The 23,657-nt window shown below is 43.7% G+C and overlaps 1 protein-coding gene across 1 annotated transcript; it reads right to left on the minus strand.

Annotated features, from left to right (window-relative positions):
* Positions 1-3,174: 3,174 nt before the first annotated feature.
* LOC139912102 (uncharacterized) lies at positions 3,175-23,300 on the minus strand. The gene is made up of 8 exons (XM_078285166.1): positions 11,243-23,300; positions 11,007-11,120; positions 10,771-10,884; positions 8,769-8,927; positions 8,358-8,440; positions 5,900-6,044; positions 5,478-5,660; positions 3,175-5,312 (listed from the first exon to the last, which is right to left on the minus strand). The coding sequence occupies exons 1-8, from the start codon at positions 23,298-23,300 to the stop codon at positions 5,149-5,151; spliced, it is 13,020 nt and encodes a 4,339-aa protein (XP_078141292.1). The 3' UTR covers positions 3,175-5,148.
* Positions 23,301-23,657: the final 357 nt, after the last annotated feature.

Consider the following 23,657-nt stretch of genomic DNA (forward strand, 5'->3'; position numbering starts at 1 on the left):
GCTAAGTTACCATCTTCCCCTTTCGCCCTCAACTCCCCTTTTTACCAAAATATGCCCCTGATTGTATAATAACAATCTGATATTGGTTACAAGTAGCAGCAACAGATGTATAACTTATGTGTCTAACAGTGACCTGGTGTTCAAGTGGAGACCCACATTGACTGCTGACAAAAGGATGTGAGAGAGGTAAAGAGCTTTTAAACAGTGAGCTTCCTCTGACACTCTATTCTATTTCCACTGACCTCATTAATAGTTTATTACTGATGTAAAATGGTACCATACTTTATGACAGGTGACTATTGGGTGGTCCATTCAGTGATACTCTATATGATAGGACTCTTTCATGCTCATGTGTTAGTGACTAACCACAGGATCAGATCTTTCTACTTGTAAGGAATAAAGCAGAAGCAAAAACAGCAAAAACAACAAAAAGTAGAAGTCAACATATATAGCCACTAATAGACTCCTGCGGACCAAAATGAGCATATTTTGGACACACAGGGCTGGCTACAACCACTAGCCCTCACACTCATTCTTTTTTCTGGTAAAATCAATGAATCTGGTTATTTTGCTTTTCCTTTTCCGTTTCATTAGCTCTCCTTTCTCCTTCTAACCCCTGGCACTGACACACTGCTGGTTACATGTGGTAATTTGGTGATGCATTGTTCACTAAAGCAAAACTTTCAAATGAAACAAAATCATGTTTATCTCACACTTGTGCACAACAAACTTGGTGAAGGTATTTTTGTATCCTAATGCCATGTACCTTTTTAAACAAAAGACAGAGTTGAAAATAAAAAAAACTTTTAAATAAACTTGTGAAACTGAAACTTTTTTTCACTTCGTTTGCAACAAGGAGCATTTCTGTTTCCACTGGAACCAAATCAACATTAATGCAGAGGTTTAAGCAGATATTTAGGCAGTGCTTTTTAAAAGTTGCCAAATAAGAGGCCATGTATCTGGCATGATTTCATGTTTCCATTTTCAGAGTACTTAAGATTAGACTCTCCTCACAATTTGTTTTATTCTCCCTGGCATTTTATGTTTAGTGCCAACCCACCAAGTTATACAAAAGGAACAGTACCCCAGTCTTAAAGGCTACTTGTGGGAATGCATGGGAATTGGGTCAGATTTAGTTTGATAGAGGAGGCAAATGCCAGAGAAACGTAAACGTGTTGGTGAAAAGTCCATTGATGTAAGCCTTCTGCCTGTAGGCACTGAGGACAAGGAAGAAGATTGGAACAGAAGAAAGAGAGAGATTTTGCAAAAACTTGTTCACATAGTTTGTTTGGACATAGAAAATTAAGATGCTAGTTATATAATATTCAATATTGCAAGGGGAAAATATTACAAATACACTTACATAAGTAAGAATAAGAAATGTCTAGAATGATCTTGTCCTCTTGCAGTTCTTTAAGCTCCTGGCTTTGTATGAGCAATGTTGAATGTGGAGAACCATCATCTCATTGTTAATATTGCAGGATTCATGTTGAACATTTCATTGTTTTGGCTGCTCTGCTTTCAGCCAATCAATGTTTTTTTTGTTGACATTCAATAGCTCTGATGCTGGTACATTTCACATGCTTGTCACTCACAGATAATCAGATTAAGTTACATACACAGCACAGGAAAATACCAGTGTAATTAATGCATGATGGACACTGACTGAGACAGGCGGCCATCAAGCCCAGGAAACCAGGAAGAGCCACAGTGCATTTCCTTTGCAAAACAAACCCAGAAAGCCTTTGAAATCCCAGCGGGGACCTGGGCTGAGAGGTCTAGGTTTTCCGCTGATCGCCCATGAGACATCTGCATTTCATGAGGCAGGATTGTTGGCTTAACTCTCACTGGGGCATCCAGCAGCAGCCTTTAATCACAAGTCAAGGCTCCTCTAATGACAGAGCGGGCAGTCACAGCGACAACCGCAGCAACCCAAACCTTCGCAAAGATTACATAGACCGACTTGATGTTATTACTCTGGTAATGGCGCTTTGTGCTATTGTATTGTCGATGGGAACTTCAAGTGACTGCTTAATAAGGAGGCACTCTGGGGATAGTGGTGAAGGGTAATGTACTCAACAAGTACTTAAAAGGCCGCATTCAGTCCAGCTTCTGTTTTCACGCCTAGGGGAATCTATCTGCTTTCTCTCCGCCCTGCCATGTACGCTTAAGAGGCATTTGACATTCACGAGGAACCACCTAAAGCCATGCTATTGACAAAAAAGAAAATAAAAAAAAGCTTTAGTGTGGAATATTTATGCAGGTCGCTGGTTCTGCAGCATCAGCATCACTTTCTCTGCCCCAGTTCTTGTTCCATATGTTCGCTATAATTCACATTGCCATTTCCTATCTCCTCCTCATAAATGTATGTCTACCAAGGGGCTCGTAGAGCACGTCTGATTTGTTTTCAGAGATGTTTCACCTTGTGTATGCCTTGCTTTTCAGGATGCATGTGCAAGAGCGCTGGAGTACTTTCAAAGTGGGACAGAGGTAAAGTTAAGATTCAGAGCATTCGGTGGAGATTCTGCACATATGTTTCTAGAGTTTGTATAGGTTGTTCAGGTGCTATAAGGAAATGAAATCTCTTTTGACAAATCAGAAACTTCTACCCTTTTCCACGACATTGTGCAGACAAAGATTGTCTCCGGTGAGTGGCATGCCATGCTTTTGGTCTGATAGCACTACCTGCTGGTGACACCGCTGCACTACTTAACTGCAGACCAATGTCACCCGCAGAAGAGCCAACATTTTTCATTCATTCATTCATGGTCTTTACCCACTCATGGGGTGCTGGAGCCTATCCCAGCATGCATTGGGCAGAAGGCAGGGAAACACCCTAGACAGGTCGCCAGTGCATCACAGGGCGAACACAGATAGACAGACGATCACACTCACGCTCCCATTCACACCTATGGGCGTTTTAGAGTATCCAATTCACCTGACTTGCCTGTCTTTGGAACGTAGGAGGAAACCGGAGCACTTGGAGGAAACCCACACAAATACGGGGAACATGCAGAATATGCAAACTCCACACAGAGAGGCCCAGGGCCGGGAGTCGAGCCCAGGACCTTCTTGCTGTGAGGCGACAGTGAGCCACTGTGCTGCCCACAACATTTACAAAAAAATGTCCAAATAAAATTGTATTAATATATATATATATATTTTATTTCTTTGGTGATGGAAGCAGAACAAAACAGTTTGATCTCTTTAAAACATTTCACAAACATCCCAGACATTCACATTGTAAAATAAAAAATGTTATACTATAAATATAAAATGATATTATGTGCACATTAATGCAGAAACACACACACACACACACACACACACACACATACACACATACACTCACAGACAAAACAAACACTTTTTTTTCCCATCAAAAAACAAACAACTGCTGGAGACCAAACATGACCATGCACACTGCAATATCTGTACAAATATTATGTTAGAAAACAAGATTATTGCAGCTGATGGGCCCTCCTTACTCTTTGGTCCATTGCAGGCCTTTAAGTTGTAAAAAAGGCCTATCAATCAACTATTATGTAAATGTGCTGTAAATTATCATCTTCAATGCATTCCATTTACACAAGCTGTGAGTCTGGCTGGTCTCCTGTTAAACATAAATACACTTAGAATGTCTGAAGACTATTGCTGGGCCAGGAGTCTTATTTTACCTGTGAGTACAACACAATTAGAAAGATGAAGAGCAGCTTGAAAATAAATTATATGCATCTCTGGTTAAACAGGCATTACGTTCAAGTCTTTTTGAGTGTTTCACAAAATACATTCTCTCAATGGCTGATTTACATTGACCCAAGACAACAGAAAACATAATGAAGACGCGCATTACCTAGAAAACTATTACAAGCTATAGCACAGCAGATGAAAGCAGTCTTTGATTTGTAATTATGAACAGCATTGCAGTTATTGTAAACACAGCAAGTTGGGCACTGAATTGCAGATAACACACTTGAGCAGAAAACAAACGCTATTGAGCCACACTTCCCTTCTTCCGTTTTAAAATAGTTGATTGACTATGGCTTTTCATCAGTGGAAAAAAGGCTTTGTTGATAAGTACTGAGAGAGCAATCTTTCCCACATTAAAATGCAAGGTACCATACAACAGAAACCATGACAGTAAGTTTCATATATTCTCTCTCTATAAATCTATCCATAAACATCTTGACAAGACATGGATGGCATCATCCAGTGAAGGATGGAGCTAATGAAAAAAGTTGGCAATTTGGTAATTTCAAAGCTGCCATCACAAAGAAGGTCTCCAGCAGTTAAAAAGTGATTGGCTGAGATTTCCCCAGAGTTCTTAAATGCGTAAATCTGGAATCTGATTTGTTACCAGGAAAGCGATGAAACCACGTTTCAGAATATCCTCGGTGCCTCTGTTGATAAAGTCTGGAGAATGATTCTGTGTAAAGTTTTACAAACAGTTGCTCTATGTATGTGTTATATCACTCTAGTAATGTAAACTATGAGTCATTAACATATGCATTAATACCATTGATGCCTCCTTTGGTGTCCTGAGAAACCAAACACAGATTTCTTGACACAGAATATATATTATTAAAAGATGAGGACTTCAATGTAGATATGTATGCATACTCATTAAATTGATTGAAGTCCAGCTCAAACAGCTCGGCAATATAATGAATTCCTTTACATAACATAAGCGCTACAATTTCACAAAAGCTGGTTTCTGGTTTTCTTTGTATAAGGAACACATTTGGTGATTTTTAAGAGCACAGTCTGTGTAAAAAAAGTATTATATAATGGTCATGAATGCATTATTTGGTTAAAAAAAACCAACTCCAGATTAAAAAAAAAATGAGAAGAGTGTACTTTTTGCTTTTCCAGTAGCCAGCTGAAAGTATTTCATCCACGTTGGCATTGTTATAAAACAGTGTCCCTTCATAAGAACATCATGTAACAACAATATCTCTTTAAAAAGGCACTTGATAAGATTCCATCGTCATCCAAAATGCAAGAAAACTGCAGATTATCCTCAGGGTTTCTTTGATGAGCTTTCTCTTGTCCTTTTCCTTTGAGAATTCTTTTCTTTTCTTTTTTTTCCCACACAAGCGACAGCTTTGTGTTCTCGTCTCGGGGAGGTTGTGCCATGCTACACGGCGATCACTGTCTCCTTAGCTTGTGTCCAGTCCTGTCTCTCTTTCCCCTGTAGAGCTGATGGTGATAGCGGACGGCCTCTTCGGGCCATCGTTTGAAGTTGTTGATGCTGTACAGACTAGTGTGTTGGTGTTGGTGTCTTCTGGTAAAAGCCCTTTGATAGCTTGATGCTGTTAGAGAGAAACGAAAGAGTCATTTAAAGTGAAAACAATTCCACACCTTCAATTCTACTATATTACATCTGAAACAACAATGAGTTTTGTCAAAAGCATATAAAAGACTCCCAATACACTCTGTATCTCTGTACTAAGAGCAATACACTTAGGTGTACTTACGGTTCATGCAGGATATTTTGGGGATGTCCCATCGTCCGTCCCCACGGCAGCGGATGATTGGCACGTGCCTCTGAATGAAGCCGTTCTGGCACTGGTACCTCACCAGCGAGTTGATCTCGTACCTCTCACGCTTCTTGCCAAAGGTATGCGCATTCTCCACCAGAGGGGGCTGGCTGCAGGCCACTGAGGAACCGACACAAGGAAAAGAGCAATGAAATTAAAGAGAGTAACTTCAACAGCAGAAACCATCAGGCTTCTATAGTCTCCTGTTATGCATCATACTTCTAGAAGTCGTATCCCTTTCTCCCTGAAAATATCTTAATTTTCCAACCAGTTAACAACATTAACTTTGGTTAGTTACTTTCATCTGTAAAGCAGGCAAATGATGAGATGATGTGTGCAATTCAGCAGTTTCTTTTTACCCGTGCCCTTCTTGCAGGTGAAGGTGAGGTGGTAGTTGCAAGGAACGTCGTTCCACTGGCCGTCCTCATGCCAGATCATCACCACACAGTCCTCACCAGAGGAGAAGAAGCTGTCGGGCTGGTTGGGCCTCCAGTTTTCATATTGCTGAGATAAGAGCAGAGCATAAAAAGAGTGAGCCTTTATGATAAGATTTGTATCAAAGGCACTATCAGTTTCCTCATTATTACGTTCAAGGAAGCAGAAAGACCTATCTTTCAGTATAAATGGATTTTTAATAAACTTGTGATAAAAAGATCTTTTCCTTGAATGAACACATGTACAAACACTCTTTGTTTTACTATTGCTCTCCTTGCATCTTAAGAGCATTGGTTATCTACTATGTATAATTAGTAGACCTGATAAGGTGCATGATATCACACTCAAACCACCTATAGGGCAAAGGCCACCAAAACAGCGGATGTGTTGTTACTACCACCTATCTCCTTCCTTGGAAGTGGTCCTGAAAATAGAGATCCTGTGCTGTCATGGGAGCAAGTTTCCTATCTATTGACAGCTGTATGTGATTTTATGAGAGTCCACAAGAGGGAGCAACTGTATCTTTCTGGGAGCCCACTACTGTTATATGCCATAGTTTTGCTACTCAGTGACAAACTATAATTCAGCTGTCAGAGACCCTCATATGGCACCTCACTACTAAGACAAACACAAGAAACAGAAAAAGGGCCAACCCATTTATAAAATGAGACGGAAAAATGTGGTCAAGTAAACATCTACTACATTACTGCACTGCAAATCTCTCACTGAGCTACAGTGTGATCAGGTTTATTGAGTCAGGATTTTTATTCTATTATTCTTTACTGTCCAATACATGTACAGTACACTGCTATGAAGCTGATGAATAAGCTAGAGGAATCATACACTGATATTTGACTTCATATACGTGATATGATCGGTATCCAGTAAATGCCAGTATGTCATGGCTTTGATGTCAAGTCCTGAATGCAGGGGGAATCATTATTGTCAGTTTTGTAACACACTACACATGTGATAATGGACACACATAAGTGCTATGTCATTACATCATACATACTGCATGCCTAGCATAACATGTGTAATACTGCGGGTGCCAAATTCCACGATGTGCACAGACATACAGACACACGCAGATGTACGGTGACTCATTTATACAGCATACACACAGCTGTAGAGTGTGTGAGGAAGTCACCCTAGAATTGATCCTACCTGCAGTCTGTCAGCGCATCCTAGGTTCAAACAGTCTCTTCAAAGCTGTGACCCCCCACTCCCCCGTTCATGCCCCGAAGCTCTGCTACCCTGTTATTATGGTTAGCAAACACACACACCGGCTTCCTGCTCAGCTCACTCCCAGTTAACAAATGGGTAACCCATCAACTGCACAGCAGGCCTGCATCCTCCTCAAAATAATCAAACAAACTTTGATCAGCCGCCCTACCATGTGTGTTTGCGTGTTTTGGAGACACACACATGCATAAAGATACACACACACAAGCACTAACCTGGGTGTTTCAATGCCCTACTGTTATGTGACTGACTTTTGCAGATTTTTTCCAATTGTAATTATTTCAAAATGATGCAAAGCTATTCTCTTTTTTAATATATTTGAATCCAGGGGAGGTGACCACCCACCCAGACCCCCTAGGCTGCTTCTGTCTAGTTTCCTCTCTTTCTGCAGCCAGGCACAGGTGCTGTCCATGTGTGTGTCGGTCTGCCTGGTGGCCCTTCCCCCGGGTGGCCGCTCGCCTGCTGGGTCTTCTGATGGGTCCGGGGGCTGAGGGGGGGACCATACCTGTCTACGCCTGCCAGACTCCCCTCTACGCAGCGTCACTCACACCTTCATCGCCCCCCAATCTCTCAGCCTAGTGGAGGTCTCCACAGGCGGCCTGTGCTTATCTCTTAACCCCCGGGCCCTCTCTATGCTCCCCCTATCTCTGGTGGTGGAGGGCTATCTTTGAAGTGAGGACATCAATCTGTACGACATGGATGCACATAGCAATTAGCCACTTTCCTGTCTAGTGAGGGGGATCTTCAGCAGGTACAGCCAATATCATGCAAACACGCTCCCACTTGTGTGCTGAAGTGTATAAACGGTCTGGCTATGGGCTACTTGCATTCTTCTTGCAAACTTCTTGCATGGTAGCAGCTATTGATTCCTACATATTGAGCTCACGCTGAATAAATGGACTCGATACTGCCTTTCAGTATGTCCTACAGTCAGTTTATTACCAGAGCAGTCACCCACCAGGGTGTAGAGATATGAGGTAAGAGGAAAGTACGTCATGAGAAAGCCACCGCAGTTCCTGGAGAGAGCAACTCTCCCTAGATGACTATATTTGTCATCAGCATCACGCCCAAATATTTAAATTGACTCTGTGCCATGTTTGTTGAGAAAAAAAATGCGTGAGAAGCACGCAATCTTACCATAAGGCTACCGTCAGTCCAGCGGAAGTCGCTGTCAAACATCTTATCATTCAGGCCAATCCACTGGTAGTCCTGTCCAAGACCTGCGATACAGGGCAGAGTGAAATACAACAGGTTGACGTTTCTGTGTTTCCATATGTCCTTATTAGGACCTTTCCATCACAGAAATAGTAAGGGGAAGATAGAGTGAGCAATGGCATTTTTGTACGCCTGAATCATTTTTCCTATGCTGTTCTCCTTGTGCTGTCTTTGTTGAGAAACTTGTGTATTTGATATTGCTTTAAAAAGCACCTTGTGGTACTGCAATCTTATTATGTACACTCTTAAAAGTAGGACTTTAGCATGCTCCTACATTGAGGATTGGTTATCTACAACTGTGGTTTTGTTTGTGCATGACATTGATGAACGTACGGTTGACAAACTGTTGCTCCTCGTGGGAGAGGACGCTGGTGAGGTGAGCCCCCTGCATGCGACACTCTCTCTCTGCCGTGTCCCAGTTTCTCCTGTTGTGGAAGTACTTGTAGCAGTGGCCCTGGAACTTATGCCAGCCATAGTCACATGTCTCTGTATCTGATGGGAGAGAGAGAGAGCAAGTCAGAGAGTGAGACATACAGACAAATGGACTGACAGACAGAAGAAGCACAAATCAGACTTGCATTAACACTTGCATGGCGAGGAAGAACTGTAAGTAAAAAGGTTGCAGATTTTTTACAGTTTTCATCCATTCATCCATTAGCCCCAGAGCTGTAATATGCATGACTTTATCTAATCTATCCAACACCTGAATATACTGGGCCTTGAGGCCTGTTGCTATCTCTGACTGGCACTATTGTCCCTAATCAAGATGAAAGAGGAAGAATGTCTGATGGATTAGTTCCTACAGCCCTATAGCAACACTACAAGACATTTCGAGAAGAGAGAGAGGCTAAACAAATGTGTGCACTAACAAAACTGTGTGCATTTAATGTGTATTCATAGGCTTAAGGTTCAAAGGTGAATTGATCCAGCAATCCTGAACAGTTCAGGTTAATGCCAGTCAAACCCTGAGGCTTGATAGGCGATGAATTTCAGAATGTGTTGGAGCAAAGGCAGGGGTTTCCAAATACAAGTGTCTATACATTCTGCATCACTTGGCCAAGGCATGCAGATTTTACCAGGCACGCTTAGATAACACTCTCATATAACTCTTACCAGAGGTGTGTGTGTGTGTGTGTATTGTGTCCAAACGTATACTGCGACATCTCTGTTTACTATCAGTCTGTCTCTCGCTCTCCTCCTCAATCCAGCTATGAGACGCAAACAGACTAAACAGAGGCTGACATCTTTTCTCTGGGTCACTCTCCCTTAAGTTACTCTTTCTCCCTCTCTCCTGGCAAGACTTTCTAAGACAGCAGCTGGGTCTGAGTACACAATCTGGGGCGTGATTCACTGATGAGGGATCACCATAACATTTAGGGTGTGGACACTGGTCAAGACAAATCAGCCAAGGCGGATGATGCCCTGGGTTCAACACACTAGGGATGAAATAAGGGTGCAATGGGGAGAGGAAAGTAAAATGGTTAGCTATGGGATCTTCGGCATGAGATCACCCTCAGTAATTATACCCATCATTTCTAATAAATGTCTTTGTGCAGATTCTCTTGGTTATACAGTAAGTCATAAGGAGCTACAAAGACATTTCTAGACCACTCTTCTTGTCCTAGATGGAAATATCAAGAGCTGACTTGAAGTCTAGCACACCTGCAGTGGAGCTTACACCACACCTGAGCTGGCACTAACAATCAAATGTCTGGAATCTGTAAGATACTGTGAAATAGGACACATGGAAAATGTGTCAACTGTCTGTCTGTCGGAAACTGTTGGAAACTGATTCCCCAGGCTGTCTGTTCAGTAACCCAAGTATTAAGAGACATGACAGCCTTCAGGCAACACTAAGACGAGACTGTAAAATGTGGTCGTGATGAGATAAAGACGGTGTTTATGACTCACCTAATGCCTGGGAGAGAGATAAGATACAATACTCTGCTGTTTGGTGGAAGTTGAGTAGCAACACAACTAGACTAAACTGTATTTCTATGGTGTATCCTCTAATATTTGAATGACTCATAGTCTCATTTTTTCTGTTTATTTCCTCAGGTGATTACATTAAGTCAGTCTAAATACATTATCTGTAGATTTATGACTTATTCTGAGTAACGCCAATGTTGTTCGTGCTCTAATCGATTGTGAAATGCCATAGCATCACTCTAAGATTGTTTATTTTAACATGTCAAGCGAAAATTGCTTGAGCTCAGTCTAGATAGGTTAGAGGGATGGTTGGAACCAGTTAAAACATTGATGAAATTAAAAGCTTTGATTCATCTGAAACTGAATATTCAGTTGTGAGGGAGAGTCACATTAATCACAAACTTACCTTCTTCACAATACACCCCAGAGTAGCTAGGGAGGCACACACATGTGAAGGAAGCCAGCCCATCAACACAGGTACCTCCATTCCGGCAAGGGCTTGATTGGCACTCATCAATATCTGGATAAAAAACAGACATAATGAATAAAAGAAGACATACAGAAAAAGTGGAGGATTAATTCGCTCCGCCTTGGATGGAAAGTTAAGGCTGTGAGGTATAGTGCGAGGAATTCTTGATATACCTGTTTCACAGCGATCTCCACTGTAACCCGGGGCACAGCTACATGAATGGATGCTGCCACTCTTGTAGCAAGATCCTCCATTCAGACAAATGTTTTCTGTGCATGAGTGAATGCCTATTGAGAGATAAAAAAAAGGGAATATTAAAATCATATTATCTCATATCAAAATTGACAGGCAATTCAGAGCTTATACTTTTTATTGTGTACCAATGAAAGCCATTTGGAGAAACACATACCTGGAATTTCAACAGTCTCGCCAACAATGGTGTGGCCCAAACCGAGTCCCGTTTCAGCTGGGGTGGTTGTTTCCTCTCCTCTGATTGGTGGTTCTCCTTCAATGAGCAGTGGTGGTGCTGTGTCATAGTCCACTCTCTCATCCTCCTCCTCAGAAGATGACAGAGTGGTAGGAACTGATGTAACCGACTCTGAAGATTGGCTTTGTGTCTCAGATGGTGCCAGTGTTGTAAACTCTGGCTTTTCCCAGCTTGGTATTTCAGTGTCAGGACTGACAACTCCCTCCGCTTCAATCTCTTTCTCAGAGGTGCTATCAACACTAACAGACTCCACCGCTGTATCTGGAGAGTCGATCGATGGGGAAGTTGCAGTGGCATCTACCTTGAATACAGTCTGGATTTCATCTGGGGACAGGGGATGTTGCTCCGTGCTCTCGGTCTTTGGCTTCATGGTAGCCATTGCTTCCCCAGAGGCACTCTCAGAACTGGAGGACTTGATCTCAGCCCCAGTAGTCAGGATAGAGGGTGAGTCAGTGGTGGCAGCTGAGAGCTCAGGACTGATATCCTCAACCTTGTCACTCTCTAGCTTCACAGTGGTCGCTGTGGTCGCCTTTTCCTCTGAGCTGCTGCTGCTGCTTTCTAAGCCACTCTCAGAGCTGGAGGAGGATGCTTCACTGACTGGAGCTGAGACAGAAGGCATGACAGTGATAGCTTCTGCTAATACAGACGGCTTGGTTGTCTTTTCCTCTGAGCTACTTTCAGCACTGCTCTCTGAGCTGACAGACTGACTCTCAGCTGTTTGAGAAAAAGCGGAGGGTGTCGTAATGGACGCTGTTACTTCTTCGGGTTTTGTGGTTGTTTGAATGTATGTTGGAATCGATTCAACCTTGGATAGGTCTGGTGTTCCATAATCTACTGGGGTGTCATAATCTAGAGTTGATGAGCCATAATCTGGAGATGTTACTTGAACGTCTCCCTCTTGAGATGATTCACTCTCTGCACCGCTTGAAACCTGTTCTATTGTGGGTTCAACTGTCCCATCTTCCTTTGAAGTGGATGCAGCTGCAGCCCCGGGGGAAGCAGCAGGGAGAGCAGTTGATTCTGCACTCTGGCTTGTCTCATCACCTGGGAACACAGGGCTGGTTGTGACTACTGACATATCCTCGGAAGAAAGATCAGTGTGAGGGCGGTGTGTTAGTGTGATCTCAGACCTGGCTTGTTCAAATGATTCCTGGGTAGTTGTTATGTCTGGTACAGGAGGAAATGTGGTGACAAATCGGACCGTAACATCAGGCTGTGATGGTGCTGCTGTGGAATCGACAGTTGATACAGGCTGAAAGGAAATAACTTTGCTGTCTTCTGATGTCATATTGGGAGACAGGGTTATAGCAGGCATTGTGGTGACCACTACCTCAGTCTCTGAGCTTATAGAGATTTCTTCGATGCTTGTAACACCAGTGGGCTGTTCTGTGCTTGTTATGTCTGTGTCTTTTGTCACCTCACTATCAGAATCTCTTGAGCCTGAGTCTGATGGCATTGATGTCTGCAATAACTCAGCAGTACTGGTCACAGCAGGTGATTGCATTGCAGATGCTTCGGTGATGAGGCTCTCAACAGTCTTGTCACTTGAGCTTTCTTCATATGCAGATGTTTCAGTCTCATCTGTCTGAGTGTTTGCCATCTCAGATGATACTGTGGTGGTGACAACATGGTCCACCTTCACTGTGCTGGATAGGGATGAAACAGTTTGAGTGACCGTGTCTGTGTCAAACATATAAGGTGTCTTGTCACCTGAACCCTCTTCCTCTGTTAAAGGGTTAATAGAACTTGTTTCTGTCGATGTAGAAATCTCTTCACTCTCTATTGATGTTTTCTCAGATGAAACTGGTGTAGTTGCAGTAGTTGCAGAAGAAACTGTTTGATTGAACATATTAGTGGTCTGTTCGCTTGAGTTCTCTTCACCTGTTGAGGTGAGAGAGGTGCTTGTTTCTGTGTCATCAGTAGCAGAGGTAGGTTTCTCAGTGCTGAAGAGAGAAGAACCTGCAGTGACAGCAGACTTGGAGCTTTCAGCTGTTCCTGTTTCATGTGATGTTGTTGTCATCACTGGTTCCTCTGTGCTAAACATGGAGGAGACTGTGGTAGCTGAAGTTGTTGTCTCTTTGAGGTTGTTCTCTGTTGATGCCTTTTCAGATGGTGTTGTTGTGGCACTAAATACTGATGAAATGGTTGGGGTGAGCATATTCTCATAACTTGAACCCTCTTCATCTGTTGAGGTGTCTGTCTCAGATGACATTGCAGTTGATTTTTCAATGCCGTAGGGGGACGTGGCAGTCTGCTCACTCTCTCCTGTCACCACTTTGGGTGACATTGTTGAAAACATATGAGGGGTCTCATCACCTGAGCCCTCTTGAACAGTATCATCTGAAATGAAAGCAACTGATGGCTTCTCAGTGCTATACAGTGAAGACACAGTTGTAGATGGAGTCTTTTTTGTTGCCAGCGAAAGTGACAAAGTTGTTTCCTCCTCCTCTATGCTATGCTGAGGAGACACATTTGTTACTGTCGCAGGTTCTTGGGTGTACATATCTGGGGTCTGATGACCTGAACTTTCTGTAGATGTTTCCACTGAGCTTGAGTCTGTAGAGAATTCAGTGTTAATAGCTGCAGTTTCCTCAGGTTTTGTGGTTTTGTCAACAGTCAGATGTGGAGGTGTAGATTCAACCATGGCAGGCTTTGTGCTATCGTAATCTAATGTTTCATCTACAAGAGGGAAAGTCGTTGTTGTAACAGCTGTAGATAACGTTGCACTGAATGTTTCTTGGATTTCACTCTCTTTGTCTGCACTGCCTTCGGCATCAGTTGAAACTTCTTCGGTTATAGGTGTCTGGCTTGATGCTTCAACTGTCAAATCTTCCTGTGATGTGGGTGTAACTCCAGTCTCTGGAGTGATGGTAGAGAAAGTAGGTTCAAAGTGCTGGCTTGACTCCTCACTGGGCAACATGGGGCTGGTTGTGGCCACCACAGTTTGCTCAGTGGCAATGTCAATGCGGGGATGATGAGTGAACGTGATCTCAGATCTGGCCTGCTGGAAAGTCTCCTCAGGTGGTGTTGCATCTAGTTCTGGGACAAAAGTGGTGACAAATTGAACCATCACATCTGGCTTCGATGTAGCAGCGGTGGTGGAGTAAACTGAGAGAATTTGCTGGGAAGAGGCTACTTCTGTTTCATCTGTGCTATGCAGTGAAGACACTGTGGTTGTAGAATTGGAATCTTTAGTAGATATATAGGAGATATGGTCCCTTGTGCTCTCTTCATGTGTTGGAGCCAGGGTTGACGTTGCCTCATCAGTAGAGAGTGAAACTGTTTCTGAAAATGATGCTTTCTCTACCCCCACAGTTGCATCACTCATTGCAGTTCCATCCTCTTGGGTTATTGTGGTGGATTGCTCTGTGCTATACAGAGAAGATATTGGAGTGGTCTTTTCACTCGCAGCTATTATTGCCTTAGGTGATACTGTGGTGGCTACAGTCCTCTCAGTGAATGCATCTAAGCTCTCGTACCCAGAGCTCTCCACATCTGCAACATCTGAGACACTAGCCACTGACGGTTTCTCAGTACTGTAGGAAGAAGATATGGTTGCTGTGGATGGCAGTTGATCAATTTTCATTGTGCTGCGCAATGTAGCAGCTGCCACTGTCACAGGTTCTTTGGTGGAGGTATAAGGTGTCTGATCACTTGAGCTATCCTCCTCAGTAACATCAGGAACGGATGTGACAGTTGGCTTCTTATTGCTATAAAGACTGGAGGCAGCACTTGATTCTGCCATTTCAGTCTCCCCTGTGGCAGGTTCAGGTGAAGCAACTGAGATTGTTACTTGTTCTGCCTTCACTGTTGTAGCTGTCAATATGCCAGGAGTTTGGTCCCTTGAGCTGTCCTCATCAGTAACATCTGAGACAGAGGCAACAGTTGGTTTCTCAGTGCTATACAGCGAAGAGGCTGTAGATGTCACCGGTTTCTCAGATGCTGCCGTTGCTGTTTCATGTAGCACTGTTGTCATAGTGTGTCCTGGCTTCTCAGTGCTAAACATGGAAGACACTGTAGATGTTTGTGTCAATTCTTTGGTTGTGCTGAATGAAGATGAAGCAGGCTCTTTGATGAACATATCAGGGGTTTGGTCTCTTGAGCTACCTTCATCAGTACTATCTGTGATGGGGCTCTCTACAGCCAGAGTAGTGGTAGATTTCTCGCTATCCACAGACGATACTGAGCTTGTGTCTGTGGTGATGGAGGTTTCCACTCCTGAGCCATCATCAGAGTCATCACCACTTGATGACTCATCAACATATATTGCACTGGTTGGTTTCACTAGTGCATCAGGTTCAGTGGACGTTGGTGTGTGTGGTGTGACAGTGACTGTCTGTATGGTGGTTTGTGTGGAAATGGATGAACTTATTGAGGCGTCATCTGTTGTGCCCTTACTTGTGGGTGTGATGGCTGTGGGTGATGAGGTGGTGGATTTTTCTTTCTCGTCTGTGGTGACCACATATTCCTCACTGGATACTGGAGTGTGTGAACTTATGTCTGCTGATTCAGTTGAGGCTTGAAAAGGCATAAACGAAGAGCTGGCGATCTCTGTAACAGACTCAGTGACATCATCAGTAACATTATCACGTGATGACTCATCATCCACCAGCTGGGCAGTTGGTTTGGTATGAGTCTCAACAGAGAAAACGGTATGCGGTGTGGTAAATGTATAGGTTTCCTCAGAGCTTGACTGAGACACTGTTGTAGCTGGGGTGGCTTGTAGCACAGATGTCACTGTTTCTGCACTGGACGTCTTGCTACTAGAAACTTCTACAGGTGATGGTTTTGAACTGGAAGGGGAAAATTCAGAAGACGTTGATTCTGATGATGAATCAGTGTCTGATGGTGTAAGTGAACTTGGTGGCATAAGAGTCAAGGAGGTGACACCACCAATCCCAGAGCCCTCTGGTTCCTCTGTCACCTCCAACTTTGGTGTCATAGTAACTGCCGTGACACCTCCTGCTTCCTCTGTCTGGATGGTTGGGTAAAATGGAGAGGAGGAAATAGTATCTGCATCAATTATAGTATCATCTTTGGTAATAAGCTCAGGCGTGGAGCTGCCTTCCCTCATACTGTCTGTGAGTGTAGAGAACAGTTCATCCTCATCCTTTGCGTCCTCGGTGAATATGATGGTTGTGCTGGTTGATGGTTTTGTTCCATGCAAGACCATGGTAGGGGTTTGTTCAGTTAGGTCAGTCTTGGCATGGCTACTAGTAGGGCTAATGATCATAACCTGTTGGTCTGTAATGCCATGGTAAATAATGGAAGGAATAGGGGTGGACAGGGATGTGACTCCATCTACTGTGTGGTCACTGCTGGAGCTTACTGTGGTGAAGTCACTTGCGGTGTGATCGCTGGCTGAACTTACAATTGTGTGGGGTGACATAGTTGTATGGGAAGATTGCATTGTGTGCTCAGCTACAGTAATTTCATCTTCCCCTGTGCTATGACTGGGATGCTCTGCCACTTCAGAAGTAATGCCGATTTCTGTATCTGGGGTAATTTGGATTTCCTGTGAGGCAGCCTGCTCATCAGAGCCTGGTGTGACTGAAACGAAAGATTCAGTTTCACCTGTTGCTTCTCCAAATGTGACACTGTCCATCACTGATGGTTTTGAGGTGAACATCTCTGGCGTTTGGTCAACTGAGCTCTTCTCCTCTATAAAAGTAATGGCTGGACTTGATGTAGACATATCAGTTGCAGATGGAGTATAATCTGAGTGAGCAGATGTGACATCATGTGCTGTTGTTAAATGCACAGGTGTTGGTTTTTCAGTGCTGTAGAGAGAAGAAGCAGTAACAGCAGATTTTGAAATATGAATTGCTCCACTTTCATGTGATGCTATTGGTTTCTCTGTGCTGAACAGGGAAGAGGCTGAAGTGCTCTTTGAAATATCAACTGTTGTAGTTTCATTAGATGCTGCTGTCATTATTGGTTTCTCTGTGCTGAACATTGAAGAAACTGTACCAGCCACTTTAGGGGACATATCAGTGGCCTGGTCACCTGAACCATCCTCTTCTGTATATAATGAGCTTGTGCCTGTGAAGGGAGCAGTACTACCCAAGCCTGGCTCAGCAGGCCTTTCAGTTACTCCTGTGGAGGATGGCATTGATTCAACTAGTAAGGGTTCTTTGCTAATGCCATAGTCCAAATGCTCATCAATATCCAGCAAAGTTGAGGATGTAACCAAGGCTACGGCGGGAGACTCTGTGCTGTAGACAGTCGAAACTGACACAGAGGAGGTCTCAGTGAACATATCAGTGGTCTCGTCAGCTGAGCTCTCCTCAAGTGTTGAAGTGTCAATTTGAGGTGACATTGCTGTTGGTTTATCAGTGCTATAGAGAGAAGAGGCTTCAGTGACAGCAGTTTTCCCTGTTGTCATTACTGGTTTCTCTGTTGTGAACATGGAAGAAGATGTAATAGCATCTTTGGTGGACATATCAGAGGTTTGGTCACCTGAGCCCTCCTCAGTGAAAGCAACAGCACTAGATGAAAAGGTAGCTGCTATAGTAGTAGACTTCACAGGAGCTGTTGTGACTGGTGTAAGCTTAGTAGACACACTGGAAAATCCATCACCTGAACTCTCATCCTCAACTGTGGAGTCCTCTGTGTCCCCACTGCCCTGCTCAGTGAAGGTGGCTGTGGAAATTTCAGTGCTTGTCATGCGTGGAGCCTGGGTTGATGACACAAATACCTCGGTGAGCTGAGTGCTGGACCGAGTAGAAGATTCAACACTTGACACTTCAGATGTGCTCTCAGTCTCATCTATCTCAGTCTCATCTGTGGCCACAGTAAATTCATCCTGGGGTTTTGTGGTAGTCTCCATTGGAGGCTCTTCACCAGACCCATCAGTAGTTGTCTCCAGGTCATCCTCTACAGATGAGCCACCGGAAGTCTCCATGTCAATGTAAGTAGATGTTTCCTTTGTGGTGAACACAATGACTCGTTCAGAAGGAGATACACTGGGCATCTGCATGGGTTCAGAGGTTCCAAATACATAAGGACCTTTGATGATGGTTGTAAATTCTTTAGTGGATGCATCAGTGTGATCACCTGAGCTCTCTTCAGTAAATTCGGAAGTGCTTAATGGTCTTACTGTGGATGATGTTAAGGTTGTGTGTTCCATAGAGGGCTGTTCAGCTGCTGGTGTTTCTAGGGGAGTTTCATCTGTGGATGCAATGCCAGTAGATAGAGTGACCATACCTGATGTCTGGTCAGCTGAGATCTCATCATCTGGTAAAGAGACCCCAGCAGCTGTGGATTTATCAGTTTGTTTATCAGTTACTCCTGTTGAGGCTGAAGGTGTAGCAGTAGGCACAAGTGCCACTGCAGCAACGGATGTGTCATCTCCCGAGCTCTCTGTCTCTGTAAAATCACCACTTCCTGACTCAGACACTGATGCTGTAATTGTCTCCATTGTATCAGCTGTGCTGGTGGAGACTGCAGATTGGGGAGCAGATGTAGATTCCTCTGTGATGAACTGTGATGAGGATTGGGTTGATGATTCAGCACTTGAAGTCTGAGATGTGCTCTCGGTCTCAGCTATCTCGCTTTCATCTGTGGCAACAATGAATTGGTCCTGATTGGTGATGGCCTCCACTGGAGCCTCTGTTCCAGACCCCACTGGCACTCCAGACTCACTTTGTGACAGTGGTATAACTGTGGTAGCAATTGTAGATACTTCAGTAAGCATATCGGGAGATTGATCAACTGAACTGTCTTCCTCTGTAATGCTGGTTACATGTGCTGCTTTCTCTGTGCTATACAGAGAGGTTGGTGTAGTAGTAGCAATACTGTCCACTGATTCAGCTGAGGGTGTTTCTTGTGATATTGTTGTGTCAATATGTTCTGGTGCCTCAGTACTGAATAGAGACGTAGCTGTGGAAGTAACAGCCTTCACTGTCTCAGATGACACAATTGTTGGTTTCTCAGTACTGTAAAGAGAGGTCATTGTGGTAGATGGACTGTCTTTTGTGAGCATACCAAGGGTCTCGTCTCCTGAGCCTTCTTCATTTGTGGATGTTAAAAGAATAGAACTCACTTCAGGAGTAGGTTTCTCTGTGCTATAGAGAGAAGAAGCTGCAGTAGCAGCTGACTTTGAACCGTCAATTGTTCCAGTGACTGTTACTAATGGCTTCTCTGTGCTGAGCATGGAGGAGATTGTCGTTGTTACAATTAGAGACTCTTCAGGAAACATATCAGGGGTCTGGTGTCCTGAACTGTCTTCATCTGATGTGTCTGTTTCAGGTGACATTGATGTTAGTTTCTCAGTGCTGTACAGGGAAGAGGCTGAAGTAAAAGCACTCTTTGAAATGTCAGCTGTTGTAGCTTCATGTGATGCAGCTGTCATTGCTGGTCTCTCTGTGCTGAACATGGATGACATAGTCATTTTAGTCGACATATCTGGGGATGGGTCTCCTGAACTTCCCTCCTCTGTAGGACTGAGACCAGAACCTGCCTCTGTCTCTGTTTCTTCAGTTGATATGGTTGTTGGTTTCTCAGTACTATACAGTGAAGATGCTGTGGTAGTTACAGTCTCTGTATTTGATTCATCAGTTGTTTTGTCACCTGAGCCTTGTTCATCTGTAGAGGTGAATACAAAGCTTTCCTCTGAAGTAACTGAGGGCTTTTCTGTTGATGTGATTTCTGCTGGTCTAGTTGAAATTGCTGTAGGTTTCTCAGTGCTTTGGAGTGAGGAAGGTGAAGTAACACCAGAGCTTGAAGCAGCAGTTCCTGGTTCTGGCTTCTCTGTGCTGAATACGGAAGAGGCTATGGCCATGACAGTTGGTGTCTGTTTAGTGAACACATCAGGGGTTTCGTTACCTGAAGTCTCCTCATGGCTTGGTGTATAACTAACTTGTGGAGCAACTGAGGGTTCCTCTGTATGACCTGTGACATCACTTTCTACAGTTTCAGGTGGCCATGTTGTTGGTTTTTCAGTACTGAATAGTGAAGAAACTGATGTTGCAGCTATGGTTGGACTTGCTGTTTCATGTGATGGTGTTGTTACTACTGGTTTGTCTGTGCTGAACATGGAAGAGCTAGTGGTTGATACAATTAGAGACTCTTCAGTTAACACATCTGTGGTCTGGTCACCCGAACTTTCCTCTGTTTGTAGTTTTATTGTTGCCTCTGTGATGGAAGGTATGGATTCAATCAGTGAGGGATCTGTGCTAATTCCAAAGTCCAAATCCTGATCAACAATATCTGTGAAAATAGGCAATGTGGTGGAAGCAGCACTCGGAGAGTCAGTGTCAAGAGAAGAAGCAGTCACAGTGGAGGTTTGAGCGAATGTGGCAGAGGTCTGGACTCCTGAACCCTCTTCATCTGTTGATGCATCTGTTTCAGGTGACATTGGCGTTGGTTTCTCTGTGCTGTATAGAGAAGAAGCTAAAGTAACAGCAGATTTTGAAATTTCAGCTGTTTCAGTTTCACGTGATGCTGTTGTTGTTAATGGTTTCTCTGTGCTAAATACTGAAGACATTGGGGTAGCTGCAGTTGTTGTCTCTTTAGTGAGAACATCTGTGGTTTTGTCTTCTGAACTCTCCTCTGTAGGAGTGAGATTAACATCTGTCTCTGGAGAAATTGCTGTTTTCCTTGTTGCAGAGCTTTCTGATGTTTCTGGAGACATTGCTGCTGGTGTCTTAGTACTGAACATGGAAGAAACTATACTTGGGTCAGTGACAGCATCTTTAGTGAGCACATCAGGGGTTTGGGCACCTGAACCCTCTTCATCAGTGAATAATAAGCTTGTGTCCATGGTAAAAACAGTGCTGATAGGTGTTAAGTCTGCAGGGATTATAGTTGTTCTTACAAAGGTAGGTATGGATTCGACCAATAAGGGCTCTGTGCTGATGCCATAGTCCAATTCCTCATCTGGCTGAATGGGTGCTGTGACACTTGAGGAGTCTGTGCTGACAACAGAAGATACAGTCACGGCGGAGGTCTGAGTGAACATATCAGGGGTCTGGTCACCTGAGCCCTCTTCATTCATTGTGCTAGCTGATATTACTGTTGGTTTATCAGTGCTGTACAGAGATGAAGTAACAGGTGTCGTTGAACTTTGAACTGCTGCACTTTCATGTGAAGCTGTTGTCATCACTGGCTTCTCTGTACTGAACATGGAAGACACTGTGACAGTCTTAGCGAGTGATGAAGATACAGATTCCTTGGTGAATGTATCAGGAGTTTGATCTCCAGTACTCTCCTCATTGGTTGATGTGAGCACATAGCCTGTTTCTGGAGTTACTGAGTGCTTTTCTGTGATATTTTCTGTGTCAGGCGACATTGGTTCCTCGGTACTGTAAAGAGAGGAAGCAGCAGTAACAGTAGATTTTGAACTATCACTTGTTCCAGTTCCATGTGATGCTGTCAAAGCTGTTTTTTCTGTGCTGAACATTGAAGAGACAGTGATTGATCCCTTGTCAGCATCTTTAGTGGAGAAATCAGGGGTTTGGTCAATGACAAACTCTGCTTCTGTTTCATCAATGATAGGAATGGAGGGCTTGATGGTGTCAGGAGCCATTCTCTCAGTAGTAATTTCCAGTGAGCTGCCAATCACTATAGCTGAGTAGTTGCTTGGCCCCACTGTTTGGTCTGTGGTTGTTATCAAAGGAGGGGTAGAAGATTCTTCTGTTAACATTTCAGTTTGTTGACCATCAGTAGAAGTTATAACAGAACTTGTCTCTAATTCATCAATGATCGGGATGGCTGATGATTTTACTGTGCTAAATGGCTTTTGAGTCTGCTGCGTGATTGTAACATTTGATGTTGACTGCAAAGGTGTGGTAGCAGTGGTCCCTGGCAAAGCAGAGGTATGGCCACCTGAGCTTGCATCCTGTGTAAATGCAGACATTGAAACAATGGTGTTTCCCACACTTTGAGAAACAGAATCTACAGTTGTTATCTCTTCTTTATGTTCAGTTGCATCACTTGCCACAGCTGTATCTTGTGTTGTGAACTGACTGGCTAAATGAGTAAGTGACACCATAGTTGTTGACAATATGTGAAGAATGCTAGACAGGGGTGCTGCAGTTGTGTGAGTTATTCCATCAGTTGTAGTTTGTGTCATCTTGTCTCCTGAGCTCTCAGCATCTGTAGAAGAGAGGACTGAACTCATCTCATATTCATCAACTGTAGGACTTATTGTGGAGGAAGGTATGGATTCAACATTTGCAGGGCCTGTACTTATGCTAAGGTCCAAATCCTCAGTTGATAGTACAGATGATGTGACACTTGGAGACTCTGTGCTTGAGATAGAAGATGCAGTTACAGAAGAGGTCTGAGAAAACATATCAGGGATTTGGTAACCTGAGCCCTCCTCATCTGTAGTAACTGTTGTTCGTAAACTACTTTCAGTTTCAGTTTCATGTGATGTTGTTGTAACTACAGGTGTATCTGTGCTATACAGAGATGAAGTCACAGAGGAGGTCTGAGAATCTGAGCCAGGTACTGAGTCATCTGCAGTGGTGAGACTTGTGACAGCACTCTCTACTGTTTCAGGTGACACTGATGCTGCTTCAGATTTTGGTTTCTCAGTGCTGAACATGGAAGAAGCTGTTACAGTTGCAGTCTCTGTAGTGGACATATCAGATGTTTGTTCACCTGAGCTCTCATCTGTTGTTGAGAGAGTAGAAGTTGCCTCTGGTCTAACTGATGCTTTCTCTGTCTGACTTGTGGCAACACTCTCTTGTGTTTCAGGTGACATTGCTGTTGGCTTCTCGGTGCTGTACAGAGAAGATATAGCTGTGACAGGAGAGGTCTGAATGAGCATATCAGGGGTTTGGTCACCTGAGCCATCTTCATCTGTAGAAGTGAGAACAGAACTTTCCTCTGTCTTGTCAGTAATAGGATTTACTGAGGGCTTTTCTGTCTGGCCTGTGGCAGCACTCTTTTGTTCTTCAGCTGGTAGTGCTGTTGGCTTCTCAGTGCTAAATAAAGAGGAGGCTGGGGTAGCTGCAGTCACTTTAGTGGACATATCAGATGTTTGTTCACCTGAGGTCTCATCTGTTGTTGATTGAATAGAACTTTCCTCTGGTGTAACCGGTGCCTTCTCTGTCTGACTTGTGGCAACACTCTCTTGTGTTTCAGGTGACATTGCTGTTGGCTTCTCGGTGCTGTACAGAGAAGATATAGCTGTGACAGGAGAGGTCTGAATGAACATATCAGGGGTTTGGTCACCTGAGCCATCTTCATCTGTAGAAGTGAGAACAGAACTTTCCTCTGTCTTGTCAGTAATAGGATTTACTGAGGGCTTTTCTGTCTGGTATGTGGCAGCACTCTCTTGTTCTTCAGCTGGTAGTGCTGTTGGCTTCTCAGTGCTAAATAAAGAGGA

The sequence above is a fragment of the Centroberyx gerrardi genome, chromosome 8 (assembly GCF_048128805.1).
Source record: "Centroberyx gerrardi isolate f3 chromosome 8, fCenGer3.hap1.cur.20231027, whole genome shotgun sequence".
Taxonomy (NCBI): Eukaryota; Metazoa; Chordata; class Actinopteri; order Beryciformes; family Berycidae; genus Centroberyx; species Centroberyx gerrardi.